A 19,060-nucleotide genomic window follows, 5' to 3' on the forward strand; every position below is an offset into this window, starting at 1 on the left:
CTGATGCTAAGCCTACATTTGTTTTCAGTCAGTGTTTTCATTGGATTGCAAAAAAATGCAAAAGCTGTGTGATATTTGGTAGTGTTTGTGTGGTTAATGCAGATTAATGCATCAGACTTCATAGCTCTTGGGACTGGAATGATTAAATGAGAGATGTAACATCAATTGTATAAAATACTATTTTTACATTGAATGCAATAAGCCATATTTATGAGAGGAAAAATAAATGTTTGTAGAAGTATTTTTTTATACATAAGCACATAAGTGCAGGAGCTGGGTGCAGGGCAGGTGGCAGAGCATGTGTATGGGGACAGCAGGAACGAGGCAGTGGGAGCACTGGCATGGAGATACGGATGGGCCCTGGGCGCAGGGCCACACTCAGGAGCTGTAATGGGAGTAGGGGGTCCTGTATTGGTGCAGCACTGGTTCAGGGGATCATGTGCTGTACAGTGTAGCTGGAGAGCTGTGCTAGGGAGGAGGGGTGCAGGTGGGGTGAGCACAGGGCCTGGAGGAACTGTGGGGGGACACACACAGGGTTGGAAGATCATGCACACCGAGGGTGAGGCTGTGATATGGGACAGTCAGTGCCATGAAGGGAAGGGACTTGTATTGGGCATGATGGTGTAGGACTGGGAGTTGGACTCGATCCTTATGGGTCCCTTCCAGCTCAGGATATCATTCTATAATGGGGTTAAATAAAATATAATGGAAGGACAGAACATAGATGTAACAGATCTAGCCTGTGGGAATCTGGGCAAAGCCTTGTAATTTTTTGTGTGTTGGCAGTGGTAATTCTTACGGGGGCCTTGTCAGATTAAATTGGGCAGCACTTGCTAAAATAACAGAGAGAGAGAAAGGGATAATGGCATTTGCCTTCAAAGGACTGTGCCTGCAAGTCATTGTGTAAGACCTCTGATGCAGGTGGCCTGCTAGTTGTTAACTCAGCAATATCAGGGGGCTGTTTTGAGCTTAATCTAACTATTTTTGATGTTGTCCCCTTCGTTCTGTATTTACTTACACTCACTCTCCCTTAGTGGAATTTTAATAGTCATGTGAGCCATAAGGCAAATTTCCCTGGAGCCAGGCCCAGGCATATCCCTGATTACAACACTGGACTGACTCTCCTTGGCAACCTCCACTGCCAGGCAGAAAAGTGTCACCTTCCTCAGTTCTGGCAGCAACAAAGACAGAGTTCTGTTTTCTCAAGGCTGTAAAATGTACACAAATACAGAGGTGGGCAAACTCTAATCTAAGGTTACACCAAAACATGAGCTTCTGCACATGAACAGCTGTACTAACCTGGATATGATAAAGACTCAGAGTGGGTTTTAGGATTTGGGGCTTCTATTTCTGGCTGTGCCATAGATCTCATGGGTGACTAGTGATCTTCCATTTCACTTCCCAGTGCTTTATTTTCTTCATCTGTAAAAGGCAGATGAAGGAAATAACAATGATAATTGTTATTTTGTTTCGTAATAATGAAGCAGATAACAGTGTGTCAAGTACTCTGAAATTGCTAAGAAAGCTGTTGCAGCAGATACAGCACTAGGCTAAGGAGAGAGGGCATGGTGAAACAGCTGTACCAGCTCCTCACCAAGTGGTGTTCAAACCTAGTGAAGGAACTGGACAACAGAGCCAAAAGAATGATTCATGTTCCTCTGCAGATTTTTTTCTTTCTAGTCTTGAAGAGCTGTATATAAGATGACAAGCTTGTTATCAACCAAATAGGGCTCTGCAAGTCAAGTTAAGATCAAGTTTAGATAAGTGGGAAAAGATTAAAGGAAATATTTTATATGTCAGACTTCTACCTTGTCTCACTAGTAGAATTAAGGAAAGAGCTGTCTGAAGCTGGTTGCATGTACTGATGGGAATGGGTGGTATGGTTAAATGGTCACAGTTGAATTTGGACAGTCAGATGAATAATAAATCCGCTTATTGTGTGATATTGCAGTGTGACAAAGCTGCATGTCCTTAATAGAGAAGTTGTCAAACAGGAAAAGATGGTTTGTTGAAAGTTTTTTATTAATCCCTGACAATCTTGAACCTTTCAAACAGCAACAAGAATGGTAAAGTTAAACTTAGCTCTAACAGGCTAACTTCTACAGTGGAAAAGTATTCATAAATTTTTATGTAGGCTGATTGGGTTTTTTGGGGTTTTTTTTGGTTTTTTTTGTTTGTTTGTTTGGTTTTTTTTTTTTTTTTTTACCTCTGGGAATATCCCACAGTAGAATATTTTCCAACCTTGTAGGGTGTCTTTATAAACACATGTTTGAAAACCAGTCTAAATTCCTAAGAGCTTATAAAATAAGGGACATAATGTCCCTGACTGAATTAAATTAAACACATTATTTGTATTAAGGGTTTACATGATTCATTATACTGTATTCATTTCTAATGGAAAAAAAGCCTGAAAATACTTCCATTCATACACTTAATGGGAGTGACTGGGTTTCATAATGTTCTGTTCTAAATAATCAAACCTATAATTCTAAGAAATTTTCTGAAATAAAAATATACAAAGAATATGTTCAGCCAGATCCAGTAATGTGTCATCAGCATATTTTGATCTAAACTGGGAACAGAGTTTTAGTAAAAAGCATTGCAGACTCTAGCTGGGCATACTTCATTGCTGCTTGCAAATTATATTTTAAACCTGGCCCAAGAATAGTGATTTTTATTACTCTTCTCAGCACTGAGTGCCCATTAATGTAGTATGTGATTTATTTGTTATATTTTTCCATATGTGTTTATATGGGCAGGAAGACACTGTACTCATGAGTCTGAGTCATTTTCCATAGGAATCCTGGAAAGATGGTAAGGAGGTGGTGCAGTGCTCAAGCAGACAACCACATGGGCATCCCAAAGGAAAGAGGAGAATATTATTTAATCACCCCAAAGGAAATACATCTACAGATTTGCATTTGATTTATGGTTTTGCTGCTTTGTTGTTATGCAAACTGAATACATTTTGTAGGTCTGCTGATATCTTTCCCCTGGTGAACACAAAATAAATTTTAATAGTTTTTCCTGGGGATATTTTAGCATGATTCAATTAGGTAGATTTTGCCTAAATATTTTGCAGTTTATAACAGTATATGTACATGAACATAAAACTGACACAAGATCATTGCATGTTGGCTAAGCATAGTCTTGAAGCTGCAAGATTTGCTCCCTGGAATTTTCTTTACTGGAGACTGAAAAAGGTTGTGTAGTGGCTTAGTAGCAGCCATCCTCAGGGTACCCAGGTGGCTTTATTTTAGGATCATTCCTATTTTTTACCTGCAACCCCACCTACAAGAATGTACCATGCAATAGGAGCGTGGGACTTACTAAGGATAGGAGAGCTCCTTCTGTTTGCTTTGAAAACATCAGGGACATGAGAAAAATGAGTTAGGCAATGGATTTTCTCAATGCCTTGTAATCTGTCCTACTGCTACTCACCAACTGCAGGAGGGAGGAGAGAGTGGCAGAGAAGTCAGAAGTAGATGTGGTAGTTGTGAACATGGTTCAATGGTAAATATGACAGTGGTAGGTTAATGCTTGGATTCAATCCTAGAGGTCTTTTCCAACCGAAATGATTCTCTGACTCCCAGCATTGCTTGTTCTAGGGGGTGATCTGTCTCACTCTGCAAAGGCAGTGAGGTGAAAGATGGCCTTGCTTCATAAATATGATGAATATCTTAGTATATATTTCATTTAAATTCCAATGCAAGCAGAAATGTATGTTCTTCACCAAGATATGAATTTCACTTTGCAGGATGTGTCTGTCACAAATCACTATAGAATCTGAAAGTTCTGGAACCCATAATTTCAACAAAGCCCCTCCACTGAATTGTCTGTCCAGTACAGACTTTTGAAACCAGCTTTCAAATCTGTCCCTCAATTTAAAAAAAGGTCTATAAGCAGGATGCAAGTTGCTCCATTCCAACACAAACAATTGAAGATTTACAACCTTTTTTAACTGTAAGGTCAAAACCCAACTGATTTCATGTAGATTAAAACAGTTTCTAGAATCCCAGCCAAAAAAAAAGCTGAATGGTGAAAAATGCAAAATGGATTGTGAGGTGATCCTAAGTCTTCTTGGGCATATGCCCAGGTAGCTCATGGATTCTTGGAAGGCTTGGTCTCAATTTCTGCTTGCTCTGTTGCTTAGATCCTCTTTTAAGAATCCCTTCTTTTTAAACCTACTAAAGCATGCTTCCGGCATTTTTGGATTTGACAGCTCTCTAGCCTTTCCAAATAATTTACTGTTATGAGATCCATCTCATCTCCACTGAACGTTTTTCCAGTGAAATATTGTATACAATTCCCCTTCTGTTGCTGATTATGCCGGCAGATGGTTTTGGTAGTCACAAGGCCTATTTAAAATGATGGAAATAATTTTATTTACCTAAGACAGGAACAAGCTTTGATTTGTTTAGTGTTTTAAAGATTACTTCATTTGCTGTTTGGCAACATAATCCTGTCCCCTTTGCAGTTTTCAGCTGACACTTCATGTGTTTAAGCAGCAAGTGAAGCAATCTCATGTGGAATCTGGTGGAAGATAGAGAGGTTAGCCTGAGCCTTATCTCTGCTCACATTCTTTCTGAGAGCGCTCAGAAGGTGCTGGTGTCTTACTAACCCAAGAAAGGCAACAGAGGACATCATAGCGTACATCCCACCCAGCCCTGATGCTCCAAAAACTCTGACTTCTTTGATGCAGGCAGTGATAAAGATGTCTCCTATCTATCCAAGGTGGTTGTTGGACTCAGGAACAGCACACAATAGGAGACAAAAGTCCTTTCTGCTTGTCTGCCTATCCTGCTGCTACCCTAATGCTGGATACACAGACATTTCTGACAGGTTTATCAAGTCACATGAATTTCTTATGAGTTACATGTTTGGACTCAGTTGCTGAGGTGGCAGATTTTTCAGTCTAGAAAAGGCATACAGAAAGCAGACTTATTTTCAGCTGAAGAAAAAAATTATGAAGTACATTGTAAGAGCTGATAAAAACTATTGCTTCCAACTTTTGATGAAAAAAAGCCTCTCCATTCTCCTCTGTGCTTGTAATACAATCTTTAAACTGTACTAACTAATTTCTATCATGCCAACATATTTTTCTGTTTTGTGTTTTCCCTTTTAGGCCAAAATTGGGTCTGGAAAGCTCATGGGCCCTAAAGGTGTTTCAGTGGATCGTAATGGACACATCATTGTCGTGGACAATAAAGCATGCTGTGTCTTCATCTTCCAGCCAAATGGGAAAATAGTCACCAGGTTCGGAAGCCGAGGAAATGGTGACAAGCAGTTTGCAGGTACACTTGATGGTAATATGTAAATCCCCTTTTCTTGCCTCTTCTGCTCACATTTGCATGATGTTTGAGCATGTTGAAGATGCTGTATCCTACCCCTTTATCCTCCAGGGGAGAGGTTCTTCTAGACATACAGCTCCTATTTGCTTGATTGGTCAGGCAGACTGCAACATCTGTTCTGCAAATGTAACTGTAACCAGATTGTTTCATCTACCTCCCTATGCCTGGAAACATTTCAGATCAGTGACCCAAGAAAGACTGATCTTAACTAGCATTTTCTAAGTGCTTTGTAATTGCCACACTAAGCTGCTCAGCACAATCAACTCAGATGCTGTGCTTTGTGTTTCCAATCATCAGACACACAAAACCCAATGCCCTAAGTGGTATCACTTAGAAAATGAGTGTAATTGGGTAGGGTTAAGATTGAGATCAGGAAGGCAGAGTTATGGAACAGCCAATGTAAGCTTGAGGAAATTGCCATTTATACTCAACTGACTGCTTGCACATGCTGTCTTTCAAGTAGAACATTCATTAAAGTTTAAAAAACAGAACAACTCCACTGTTATATTTTAAGTGAATAGCTCTTCTTTCAAAATTTGAAATGAAGGTGCCAAGTTAGGTATGCAGGTCAATTTACAAGTGTTGGGTCATCTTTAGTATGTAGTTTCATTCATCTGATGTTTTGACTGGTTCACGTGAAATAGAGGAATAGCATCAATGTGTTTTTATCCTAAGATCTCTTGCAATGTGTTATGGCATAGCTTGGGCTCTAACACAGCTAAATTTTCTGGGTATCTCAATTTATTTTCATTCAAAAATTTGCAAAAACACCTCCTGAAAATAAGTAGGCAAATACTTCCTAAGCAGGAAGTTCATTTGAGAAATATATCACCTGTTCTTGCTGTTAGGCTACAGAAAACAGGTAAATTGTCAATACTTGAATGTTTTCAATAGAAAAATTTTCACTTTTTTATAGTTTACCCTGATATACTGTAAAAACTGAATCTGAGTTCTGTTCTGTTTAATAACTCAAAATAGCACCAAGTGTTTTAATTTAGGTACTTGCCTGTTTTCAAGCTACCATTTGTTTTTTACTCAAATTTGCACACATATTTCAATACACAATGTAAAGCAAAAAATGCCCTTATTTCCCTGACAGTGGTCTTCTAAGTAGCTTTGTTATTTATCCTAAAACTTGTTAGCACAAATGCTTGTAAGGTGCAAGCACACAGAGCGTAAAATATTTCAATTAAGAATTAACAGGAACATTTCTGATAACAATTTTCAGTGTATACACAACTTTATGCTTAAGCATTTCATGTTTTGTCTTGTTAATAAGCCCATGAATCTCTGCTTAGTCATTTGTATACAAGGGAGGGAGAAATCAACAATGCTTATTGGTAACAATAGCTGACAACTGGTTGAAAAGGAAATTATTTGTGCTTACAAAAAGCATGCTGAGCTTTTAAAGAAACAATGAAGTAAAATTACTCTTAATTTGAAATTGGTATTCCCACTTGGACTACAATTGTTCAGAAGCCAAACATAATATGCTGGCAGGCTGATTTTTTTTTTTTTAATTTAATCATACTTTTTATTTTAATGGTATTACTATTTTTTTCTTCTTTTTTTTCTGTATTGCAGGTCCTCATTTTGCAGCTGTAAACAGCAACAATGAAATTATCATTACAGATTTTCATAACCATTCTGTCAAGGTACTGTCAATGGCAACTTGGAATGTTGCCAGTTTAATTTTATTATGACACTTTCTTGGGGAAAACAACGTATTGTTAAAACCAAAGAGATCACACTCCATATAGGGAGTGTGATATAGCTCTGCTATAGGGACAGCACTTTCAGAGAACTTTGCATGCAGGGCATTGCTTAGTGAAGATATAGTCCATTGCCTTTGGTGTCACTATAATGGTGTCTAATACCATTGCTTTAACATAAATAAATAATTTCAACTTTACTTATTTTTAGTAGCCTTCTGCCAAACCTGTTATTGACTCTGTGTTCTGTCTTCTTTTAAAAGACTGGCTTTTGAATTTCCCAGTAAAAGCTTTCCACATTTCTACTTGTAAAATTATAACAAAGTAAAGACACATGACAGTCTTTAAATTACATACCTATAAGCTTTAAGATTACTGGACCCATTTTACAGCCTGATTCTCTTAAAGCCCATGTAACTATTAGTTTTCATTCAGTGCCTCCTGCACTGGGCAGAACTGGTCACTAGTGCTTACACCCATGGGAATTCCTGACTCTCAGCCTGTTAAAGTCATGGTATGATAGGAAGTTTATTTGTTTGTCCCAGTAATAAACCAGACCAAGGAAACATGCTGAGATGTGTTGGCAAGTGTCTATGAAGGAGATACAGGCTGCTTCAGAAATGCCTCACCTGCGTGTGTTTGTTCTCAGACATTCCCTTTCCTGCACTTCCTGCGCGTGCTCTTGTGCCCTCCCTCTACAGGAGAGAGTAGCAGGAGGACGGAGGCAGGATGCTGTTCTACCTGGGCTCTCAGGACATGTGTGTCAGCCCCACACACCAACAAAATAAAAACCCTGGCATTTCACCTAATGCCTATTTTGACTGAACACAGAGTTGATCCCTCAGTCTAGTTCTTCACTGTTTCCAATTGAAAAAATAAATTTTATGTATTCACCTGAAATAGGAGGTTGCTGCCTGAGCATAGACACCTTTGTGTCCTGAGCAGGGCTGAATCACCTAGGTCTGGAATAGCAGCCTTGCTTGCACATCCTTTTGGAATTGGTGAGGAAGTAGCAGCTTGTGGTTTGGATTACAACACCAAGACTGGTGCAGGAGCCCTAAAGCAGCAGGATGCCTATGGCTCCATAAATTACCTCTCCACAAGCAAGGTTTGCCTGGTAACAAGAATGCCTGGAGAGGCTTAACAGCAAGGGGCAAACTGAAATGGAAAAAAAGCAAGTGAAGAAATGTAAGAAGTGTGGCATCCTAGAGGATTTATAATTATTGCATTTCTAATGAGAAGAGTGTCCCATCTGTCTCTGGTGTGACTCAATGGGATACAAATGTTACTTGTTACAATTCAGTACTAACCAGAAAAGATTCTTTTTTCTGTAGTGTTCTCTAAATTGGTACATATAACTGTTGACACTCTGGAGAGTTTATAAGCTGAGAGCAGAGAGTATATCTTCTTTTAAATAATAAATTCTAAATAACTAAATAAATTAATTTCACTCTTATGAGTCCCAAAGCTGCATCCTGCCACCAGTGTCTTGAATTAAACAAGCTCACTCAGCAACATTTTTCTCCCGCCCCCATTAACCTTCAAGGATGTTCCTTCCCTCAGGCACCTTTTATGGAAAATCCTGTGCAATGTAGGCTTCTCTCTCATTTGGTCACTTCAGCCCAGGGAGAGAGCAATATATCTTTGTCTATTTTTTCATTAGTTGGCTTTTTTTATTATTATTTTCTTTAATCCTCTGAGGCACCAACTTGGTACTTCATTAATTTCCTCCCACAAATGTTTTTTTCTCTGTTCACTGTGGGTTTGAGAACACAATAATTCCCTGACATCTTCCACCTTATCAGCACTTCAGTGTGCACTTGGCACTTGTCAGGTCTTTGCATTTTCTTGTGCAAGCCACAGTCAGTCTCTAAGAACACTGTTGGACCTTGTGCTGTAGCTGGGCCTGGATCCAAGATGGACGAAAATATTTTAGAGATGACTGTGGACTGTGTACATGACACATTTTGTATCTTGTTTGGTCCCATTGGTGCATCCAGGTCACTGACAGAATAGTCATTGATCAGCTCCATCTTTCTGCTGTCTAAACCTGTTACCATCACAGAGAATTCAGTTGCTGACCTGTCTACAGAGAGCAGCATGCCATGATTTGCAATGTGTGTTAGATTATGGAAGCAGAGAAGAGAGCATCTGCTCCATTGTGTTTTAGTTCCAAAGAAACAAAGCACCCAGTGCTGCATCTGCATTCAGCTCTTTTCAGTTCAAGATGCACAAGCTGCAGAAGAATTCTGGGGCCCTTTGCCTTCATGTCTGCCATGAATCAGATCATATAATCCTTGATACCGTGCCATATTTAGGTTGTTGTTTTAACCTATACAGGTCTTTAACCAGGAGGGAGAGTTCATGCTGAAGTTTGGATCAAATGGAGAAGGAAATGGGCAATTTAATGCACCAACTGGAGTAGCAGTAGATTCTAATGGAAATATTATTGTAGCAGATTGGGGAAACAGCCGAATACAGGTAAAAATTTCTGTATTTCAAAGGTGCTTGATTAAAAATTAATGGGTTGCTAACTCTGGCCTTCAGACTGCCCAAGAAACACCATCAGCATTAGAAGTGATGTGGTTTCTCACACCATCCTTTATATGCCTCATTGTCCACTTTCAGACCTGGTGGTGTCAGATTGTGAGCTTTTCAGTGTGGCTGCTGGCAGCTCTGATGGCCACTGTGACCAAGGATTTTGGTGCCAAGTAGTTCCCCAAAAGTTTCATGATGACTTATGAGACTTGCAAGCATTGCTGAGATGATAGTAATTTATAATCACCATAACAGAAGATCAAAGACATAGTGGGAAAGATGAAAAAGCAAATGACCTGAGGTGAATGCAGGAGATCTTTATAATCTTTTTTAAATGTTGAGAAATTATTCTGCTTTCAAGTTATGAGAGTTGCACTCTTTTTAAGTGCTAATCACAAGGTCTTCCTGTTTGCCAAAGAATACCTAATAAATAAGTGTATGTATTATTTCCACTCAATATAAAACTGAGGGAGCTGCTTATGAGTTGTTCTCAGGAAGCACTGTCAACAGGGTAAACAAATTCCTGGTTTTCTCTGTGTGGGAACCTAAGAATCAGGCTAGCCACAACAGTGATATTTGTTAGGAAAACAAGGTGTTGGTTGAGTTCCCAATTAAGTTTGATTTATTGTAGTTGACTATTTTTAGAACAAGAACAGCTGAGGTTCTTTTTTTTATTATTATTATTTTATTGTGTGTTAATTCTTGCAAAGATCCTGCTGGTTATAATTAGTTCTTTTTAATAAGAGCACACATTTGTATATAAACTTGCATTTTATGAAATAACAGAACAGATTTTGCCCTTGTTTATTCTGTTTCAGAAATGAGAAGTATGACAGTATAAGTGAGAGCAGACTTGTGTCCACTACTTTCCTTTTTTATTCAGAACATTTATTCTGTGCTTTCTCACCCTCAAAGGTTTTTGATGGAAGCGGATCATTTCTATCCTACATTAACACCTCTGCTGACCCCCTTTATGGTCCCCAAGGTCTGGCTCTTACTTCAGATGGCCACGTTGTAGTCGCAGACTCTGGAAATCACTGCTTCAAGGTCTACCGATACTTACAGTAGCAATGAGCTCTGGAGCTGGATAATCACCCACCCTTAAGAAAAGACTCATCCTAGAGATCCAGTGCAGGAGATCTCCTACTTTGTGTTTATTTTAATAACAAAGGAGTCTCTTATGGACTTCTTGTGATTATTTCCAAACTTACCTTGTTTACATAGGACTTGCACCTCTTATGTTTCTCACTGAACTTTTTGTTGTAAGTGTTAATTAAAAAAATCCTCCGTAACTGAATTCACAAAGACAATGTGAAATGAAACACAAACTGCATCCTATGAAACTGGAATAAACTAATAAGGCAAAAATGAGAAAAGTTTGGGAAAAGTCCCCAAAGCTTTTTGATGACTGCGAAGGATAGCTTCTGTTCAGAGCTTCCAAATTTAAAGAAGTATCATTCTTACACGTTATTTAACCCAGGGGTGATCCTGGGAATCTTCTAGATCTCATTATCATGGTAGCTATTACACTTTTAACATTCTTCAGTCTTACTGTGTATAACAAGTAGGTCCTTTTAGTATAAGGTTAAGTCTCACAAAATCCACCTAGCTCTAACCGTCAACACAGCTCAGTGTTTAGCACTATGAGAATCAATGCAAATTCCCTACTCATGTGGAATTAATGAAGGATTGTTTCGTGCGGCTGTTTTTCACTCTTCCTCTTGCTCAATGTGCAGGAAGGACTTTGCAGAGACCTGACATTTCTGAAGCTCTGGAAAAACTTAATTGTAGTGACACATTAGTGGGAGCGGAATTTCTGTATAACCACAGACCTTCTGACACCAAACTAGTTCATTACGATCAGGGTTATTACAATGTCAAGTCAATTAACCTCATGTGTGCCACTCTTTCGTACGTGTTCATTGCCATGTTTCCTTACGGCAACTCATTGTATTAACCTCTAAAATAAGATGCAGCTTCACACAGGACAGAAAGCCAGAGAAGTACCCTGTGGAGGACCTACATTATACAACCAAAGGAACTGTGGTACACAGAGGTTGTATAGGAAAGCCAAGGGTTACCAAAGCTATTTGTTTTTATGTGAGAAAAAATACATTACAAATAAAAATGAATTTGAACCAATTCCTAAAGTCCTTCATCAAAGGGAATTTTGTTAGAGGACAAAACAAGGACTGTGAGATTTGTTCCAATTTGTTTGTATGTATGTATGTATGTATGTATGACTGATTGACATAAAAATTTAAAAAAAGTAAATGTGGGTTATTTCAGCAAACTGGAACGTATGTATGATATTTGACAATGGCAGTACTCTGAAAAATGACCTTTCTTCCTCTGCCAGATCTCTCTACTGTGTTCTTTGTTGAAGTATTAATTTAACTGGAAATGCTTACAGGCATGGTTCTGCTTTTAATGTTTGGTTTATTGGGGGTTTTTAAGTATGAACTTGTCCTTTCTAAAGTAGCATTGGCTTTATTCTTATATCCAGTGGTCAAAGGTTGAATTGCTAGTGTAGCCTGATACAGATAGAGTGGTGCTCCCTTTTAAGTGTTGCTTGAGGAGCTGCGAGCTTGCTGCCAATGCCTACAATAGCCTGGGAAGTGCTGTCTTTCCTTTCTCATTTTTAGGGCTTTGAAACAAAAGGGCATTGGGTCAGTAACAAGGGAGTATTTTAAGCATGTTTGCAAAATGGAAGGAAATCTTTGATAAAATTTCTTGTTATAAGTATTTGTCTTATTTCTAAAATGTAAGGTGGTTGTTTTGATAAATTTGAGAAAAACTAATGGTTTTTTTCTAAAGTTGCATTTGACTTGTAAAAATGCAGACCCCAAGGTTCTTAAATGGGGGGGTTTGTCTGGGTTTTAATTACTGTTTCATGAAGATATTTCCTCTTCTTTCCTTTGTTTATTTTTGCACATAGAATCAATTTAAAATTTCTCGTGCAAATATAATTTTCCTTATTTCATTGGAATAAATATTTTGTGCATGAAGCTTAAGGACTGTATAACGAAGCTAAGAAACTGGTGGTAACATTTATGAATATTAAAACTCAAGTTTGTTATTACTAAGAGAACAAAATATCCTCTGCTTGAACTGAGTTTGTCCTAAAATTCTGAAGATGGTATCTCGGTCATTACAAATAAACTGTCCTATCAAAATTTAACAAAGCTGTAGATCAAATTTTCATTCTAAGTGTCCTTATAACACTTTCTGACATTGGAAGACCCTTAAATAGCATATCAAGGCAGAAAAGGCATTTGAGCTGTATTTAGTAATAAAGAGAAGGGGTTGCACAGATTGAGATAAAAGCTTTTAAAAATGTGCTGTGGCTGTCAGTTATCACATTTAGTTTCAAATATGGATTTTTAGAATACAATTTTACTAAGCTTACATGTTTACCCCTCAGAAAACATTGCCAAATCCTCCCAATCCATGTTGTCAGGTACTTTGAGAAGCATGAAAATCAGATCCTTACCCATATAGCAAAAAAAGATACTTAAGACTGTGCTATTTCATGTATACACTTTTCTTCAAAAGCTTTTCAGTCCTTTGGTCCAGCATTGTTTAGAAGGATTTTAGATAACCCTTGTGAACCCAGTGCATCCTGATGAAATAAGTGAATTCTGCACATAACCTTCCTCACAACCCAGCTCAAAGTTATTAAGAGTTTTGTGGATTTTTTTCTTAAAATTGAGTGGTGTTTTGGATTTTCAGACATTATCAGCAGAGCAGCACCTAAAGAATGTCATGAATTTGAAGTTATTTCTGATAGCAAATGCTGTCAACTTCAAATTTAGTGGCATAGGACATTCCCTTCCAAGGTCTGACCTTATCTGCCTGGCACCGGGAAACTGAGAAACACATTGCTTTTAGAGTGCTTCTGAAGCCAACTTCACTAAAATGCTTGGCTTACAAACCTTACAAAGAGCAACCAAAGCAGAAATTCTGCACTTAAAAACTGGCAGACTTTTTTTCTCATCCAATTAAGGGAAAGTCAGAATTGCACTACGTGATTTGCTCAGTTGTTAGCATTTATTAAAGACTTTACAGGCTTTACGCTGCTGCCAGATTTCAGGTATAACCAAATGTCCCCTTGACTTCCCTGGAATGCTAATTGAGTAGCAGCACAGCATGAATGCTGAAAGTATGTGCTTCATTTAACTAATCTTCAACTCAAAAGTAATCTCAAAAAGTTATTAGATCTTGTGTCATATGGAGCATTTTAGGACAAACTAGCCAACTGTATTTTCATTGTTCAGTGAATAGAATAAAAAGATCTGTTCAGATAAATCCAATATAAACAATAGGAGAGTTTTGCATAGGCTAAACCAGCACCAATGTATTGAAAAGGAAAATGGTTTAGGCAAGCAATTGCCTCATAAAGATTGAGTGCTATTTTCTAGTAAATGCTCATCTGTTCTGTAAAAGCTAGAGGGCTTTTGATTTTATGTCAATATTTTTTATAATAAGGATCTAGTGTTGCCATAATGAGAACTATAAGTGTCCAATATGTTGTGTTTGTTATAAAGAAATGACTTTCAGTTGTGGGAGACAGCTTGTTATGAAATCATGATGTAAAGTCAAATTTTTCTTCAAGAAATCAAGCAGTGATTATCTGACCTGTTTGTGGAAAGTGTACAAAAAGTATTTGTACTGTGGAGTGGCAAGGTTCCTAACAGGTTATTTTATTTCTGACGAATGTACAGCACTTCAGTTGATATTTGTGAGCAACACAGCCTTAACAACCCTGACACTTTTTCTTTGGCTTTATGACATGGGAATGTTTCCTAAGTTGCTTAGTGTACGGCAGCAGCCCCTGATAGAAATCTCTACCAGTTGATATGCTGCAGCTTGCCAGTTCTAGGAGTGTTTCCAGTTCTTTTTTCATGTTTTTAAAAACGTTTTTGTACATTCCATCTTTGTAATATATGTTTTGTGGATATGTAAGCCTTGCACCCTCTTGACACTCATAATGAAATATTCTTCTCACATGTTTTTTTGTTGTCGATTATGATGGTTTTGTTTGTTTGGTTTTTTTAATCCCTATGAAGCTAAATACAGGCTTTTTCTCCTTAAGGTCAAGGATGAAAGATGCACATCAAAGTACTTGTGTGTGTGTGTGTGCGCGCGCGCGTGTGTGTGCGTGTAGTTTTAGCTTCCTGTGTGCCATGGTATTCATAATGCTTTAGCTGACAAAAAAAATTACTCTGTCTTGGAAATGTAGGAAAACCAGAGTCCAATGTGTACCTTTACCACGCACAAAAATTTCAATTAATAAAAATAAAGCTTGGTTCCTCTGTTATTTTCATGGTTGAGGATTTATTTTTCATATGTCTCATACTCACTTGTCCCTAAAAGTAACCCCATAATGCAGGAAGACAGGTAATTTTTTCTAGTTTTGTTCCCTGACACCACAGGTCACAAGCTAAGGAAACTGTGATTTTTTCATGGGTGTTAAATTTTAGGTTGACAGAGGAAAGACGGACTTGAGTTCTTCTTGGGAAGATTGTGCAGAGTTGGAGCTTCCTTGTTCCTTTCTTGCTTCTTCAGTCCAGGAATCAAAATTAAGATTTTCATTGGTGGCAATAAGATTAAGAGCTGTAAGCTTTTCTGCTTGCATCTCACAGGTACACCGTACCTTTTAGCTGAGGTGTGATATAATCTTTCAACCGTCTGTTGCAGAAAACCAAATTAAGTTATTGTGGAAAACAGAAAATTTGCCTTAGGAGTTCAGTCTGACTCTGTTCCTGTAAGAATAAATTTCCACCTTGTGTTAACTTCAATTTCACATAGTACCTGTGTCTTCTTGGTCACTGGTGAACTCTCCAAACCGGAATCATTTGAGAACTCAGTGTGACTGGGAACGTGCTCATGAAGTAAGGAGGAATCTTCAGATGGATCATTTGTCTTGGATGCAACCTCAATGGAGGGGACTAGCAGGGTCAGTGAAACCCCCGGTGATGAGTGTTTGCTCAGTGGCAGGACATCAGAAATTAGACAGCTGAAATACTGAGCAGCTGTCCATTTTTGTGGATCTTTCCCCCAAACCCTCTAGAGGAATATGTGTTTTATTCTTTCTTGCAAGTCATAGGGAGTATCAGCAGCCATGTTTCAAGGCCTCATATTTCTCCTAAAGACAAACTTAGTACAATGTAATGGATCAGTTTTGGTTTTCTGTCAGTCTAGAGATGAATACACACTCATAGACTCTTGGTGCTGAATGTACTTGTCTATCTGCCCTGAAATTCAGATGATTACAAAAGGCTTTATTTGTATGCCAGCTAAAAGAACACACATCTTGAAGTCGAGCAGTGTTGGATTGACATTCAGAGTTGCAGAGCACTTGTTCCTTCCCATGTAAAAAAGATCACGAAGAATAGAAGCAATAGCAAAGGATTTCCTGAAACCACTGAGCTTAGTAGGTAAGATGCTTGTTACATTCCCAATCTTTTCTTATTGATGGGCTAGAAATGTTTTCTGTTCCCTGGATTGCTACAGCAGAGGCTCTTCACTACTGAGCAAAATCAGACAGACAGGCTGAACGCTAATACCAGAGAACACTTTTGTTTACCAGAAAATATCTGCAGTAAATGACCAACTTCCTCCTTGACCCTCTTGTGGTACTTATTAAAATACCTAAAAGAGGCAAGAGAATCTTTTAGGAGTTCTGTAAATAGGACAAGGAATCCAGTCTCACCAACAAGTAACAATATCAGGGAGAATGGGGCCAAAGTAGCTAAAGGAGCAGGTACTTTGGGCAGTCACCCTTAGCCAGGCTTTCTCTCTTTAGAGTGGTACCCCTTAACATACCACTGCACGTTCAAAAACGTTTCCTTGTTCCTAGGCTGACGTTCTCTCACATCCAGCTGTGCTGCTCTGCAGTTAACTCTCCCCACACTTTTACTGACAGTTCATGTGAATGCTCCCTAATTTGGACCAGACTGAACTCTCAGTGGAGTGGAACAGTCAATGTCATTTCTGTGGACAGATGTTCTCCCTAGGCAGACCCCATCTGTGCTGGTAGAGGAGATACCCAGCACTGGCTGCTCATTGCTACATGTGGTTGAAGGCTGCTGCCCTCAGGTTTGTTCTGAGCTAGGCACATGAATGCCTTGTTCCTTCAGAGAAACGCCTCGTGACCAAAATCCTAGTGTTTGAGCTACTCACCTCGAGGATAACTGCAATGCTCACTTCTGCCTAGCAAAGCTGTGGAAGCAGTAAGTTTAGCATTTCTCACCAAGGGTTTTTCATTCAAAGGTTAAATGTTTGTAGAGAGAACACCTGCTTACAGTCCAAAAGCTCTTTCAAGGATGAAATGAGGCAGCAGACTGGCCTGTGTGGGATACTCATGGATCATATTGCTTCCTGTTGTGTGGCCACGGCCCATGACAGACTGCTTGGACCTCAGAGAAGTTGGGGGGTGAGCACCTCCTTGTCCTCCATGCTCTATTGCTGTCAATCATACAGGTGCTGTGGGAGGCAGCCACAGGACTCAAAAGGCTTGCTCTTACCCTTCTAGAAATAAACTGATCTGCTATTAGAAAGGAATGAGAAGCAGGGGTCTTGACAAACAAACTGCGGGCCTGATACATAGATAAGGCCAGATATAGCAAGGTGAAAGAAGCAATGAGAGAAACCATAAATTCCATAGGAATTCCACTAATTGACACAGATTGTTACTCACGCAAGACTCTGCTAAATCTCTGGATTTAGTGAAAAAAGAACAGAGACACAAATAAAAAGAAAAATGTGAGGGTTTATACACTAGAGGAGTCTTGGGTATTAGGTGTTTCAGGGAGTCTGTACCTCTCAAGTTACTCAGCCAATGAAGAAAGAGAGAGGGAAACGTGGCTGGGAAATTAGGATAAAAAGAAGGCTGTGTCCCTTGAAAATTTGAGAGAACCCATGGGAAATGCCCCATGACCTCTCCCTTTGAATTAAGTTGCAGGACTCCTCTGTCTCCTTTTTGGTCATAAACCTCTGGTGTTTGTGGATTAATTTTCCTGACATATTCGACTTGAGCTCTTCCCTTCTGAAAAAATAGCTCATGTAATTAAGACTGTGACTGTGCTATGGCACATATGTATGAAAGGAACAAAATTAAACTAGGATAATTTTCATTCTCTACTGGCTAAGCTTTCTGCCATCGTCACTTTATTGTCTTTTCCAAACAGAATTTCTGATTGTAATTCAGCTACAGTCAATTGTAAGAGCAAAATTAGGGAGAGTAGAAATTTCCTCTCATCCAAGCATAATTACACTGACAAAGCACTGTATTTTCTCTAACTCAGGAACGGTGGAAAACTATTTTGACCGGTATTTAAAGATCTCAGTCAGACTCCTAGAATAGAAAATGTAGCCCAAATTGTTAAAGCTTAAGAAAATCACAGGAAAATGAAAACAATATTCTAACAGAAAGACACAAAAGTTATAAGTCTCCATTACACTGTATTTCTATCCATTGTCTTGTTTTTAGACTCATAACATAAGACTAGCAGTTTTGTGAAATACCACCTTTAGACATTCTGAAGCCCATTAAAAATGCCAGGCCTTTATGTATTTTAGGAGTGATTCATTCCACTTCTTGCAGTAATGGAAAACCACCCCTCAAATGACAAAGCATGAGATACACCCTTTTGTTTGGGACCTCTTTCACCCAACATTGTGATCAGGTGCTGCAAAATGTGGAGGTGTTAAGCAACCTCCCCTTGCAGAGCAAATTGAACCTGGTGATGTGGGGGTTGACAGGAAAGCTCATGTCTTTACAATCAATTTGCTGGGTGAAGGTATGGGGTTAATGTGTTTGAAATGGGTCTTAATGTCTGTACTAACTTCGGGCAGCAGGTTTGTTGCAGAGCCCAGACAACTTGGCTCCTGAAACAAACAGGTGGTTCTGCACAAGCTGGAGTTTCTGAGCTTTGGGGTGAAATAGTAGGTACGAGGGGGGATATGTGGTAGGCAGTTCAGGAAAGCTGTACCTTCCTATTACCTCAGCCAATGGGGAAAGGAAGAGGCAACATGAGGCTAGGAATTTAGGATAAAAGGAGGCTGTCCTCTGAAACCTCCAGAGATAAAACCCTGTGGGTGTGTGCCCCAGTGAACTCTCTCCCTTTATTTGAATGAAGTTGCACAATTCCTCTGTCTCCTTTTTGAACATAAACCTCTGGTGTTTGTGGATTTTCCTGACACTGTGAAAGGGCTTCAGGGCTGCCAGGGCACTTGGGGCAGCTGAGCCTGGCTGTCCCCATGATGTCTAGAGAGGCTACCTAGAACAAAGGCTAGACAGTGTTATAGGAATAAAGTAGGTATTTATTAAAAGGCCTTCGAAGGATACACCTTGGGCACTACAAGAGCCCAGCCATGGCTCCACCCAAGATGGGACACCAGATCACAAGTTTTCACACTTTTATAAGTTTTGGTCCATTCACATATTGGGGTTCA

At 39.0% G+C, this 19,060-nt stretch overlaps 2 protein-coding genes across 7 annotated transcripts in view; both read left to right on the plus strand.

The window, feature by feature from the left end:
- TRIM2 (tripartite motif containing 2) overlaps positions 1-14,921 on the plus strand; it is a 110,629-nt gene extending 95,708 nt beyond the window's left edge. For 5 of the 6 annotated variants that reach the window (XM_059844398.1, XM_059844400.1, XM_059844399.1 and 2 more), the window contains 4 exons: positions 5,126-5,306; positions 6,936-7,006; positions 9,404-9,544; positions 10,517-14,921. In XM_059844398.1, the coding sequence (XP_059700381.1) occupies positions 5,126-5,306; positions 6,936-7,006; positions 9,404-9,544; positions 10,517-10,669 (546 nt within the window). In that variant the 3' untranslated portion in view covers positions 10,670-14,921. The remainder of the gene's footprint in view (positions 1-5,125; positions 5,307-6,935; positions 7,007-9,403; positions 9,545-10,516) is intronic. The other variant, XM_059844394.1, reaches the window with a different exon arrangement.
- A 984-nt stretch (positions 14,922-15,905) lies between these two features.
- MND1 (meiotic nuclear divisions 1) overlaps positions 15,906-19,060 on the plus strand; it is a 45,617-nt gene continuing 42,462 nt past the window's right edge. Inside the window, exon 1 of the mRNA XM_059844402.1 lies at positions 15,906-16,041. The gene's annotated coding sequence lies outside the window, so the exon portion shown is untranslated. The remainder of the gene's footprint in view (positions 16,042-19,060) is intronic.

The sequence above is a fragment of the Haemorhous mexicanus genome, chromosome 4 (assembly GCF_027477595.1).
Source record: "Haemorhous mexicanus isolate bHaeMex1 chromosome 4, bHaeMex1.pri, whole genome shotgun sequence".
Lineage (NCBI taxonomy): Eukaryota > Metazoa > Chordata > Aves > Passeriformes > Fringillidae > Haemorhous > Haemorhous mexicanus.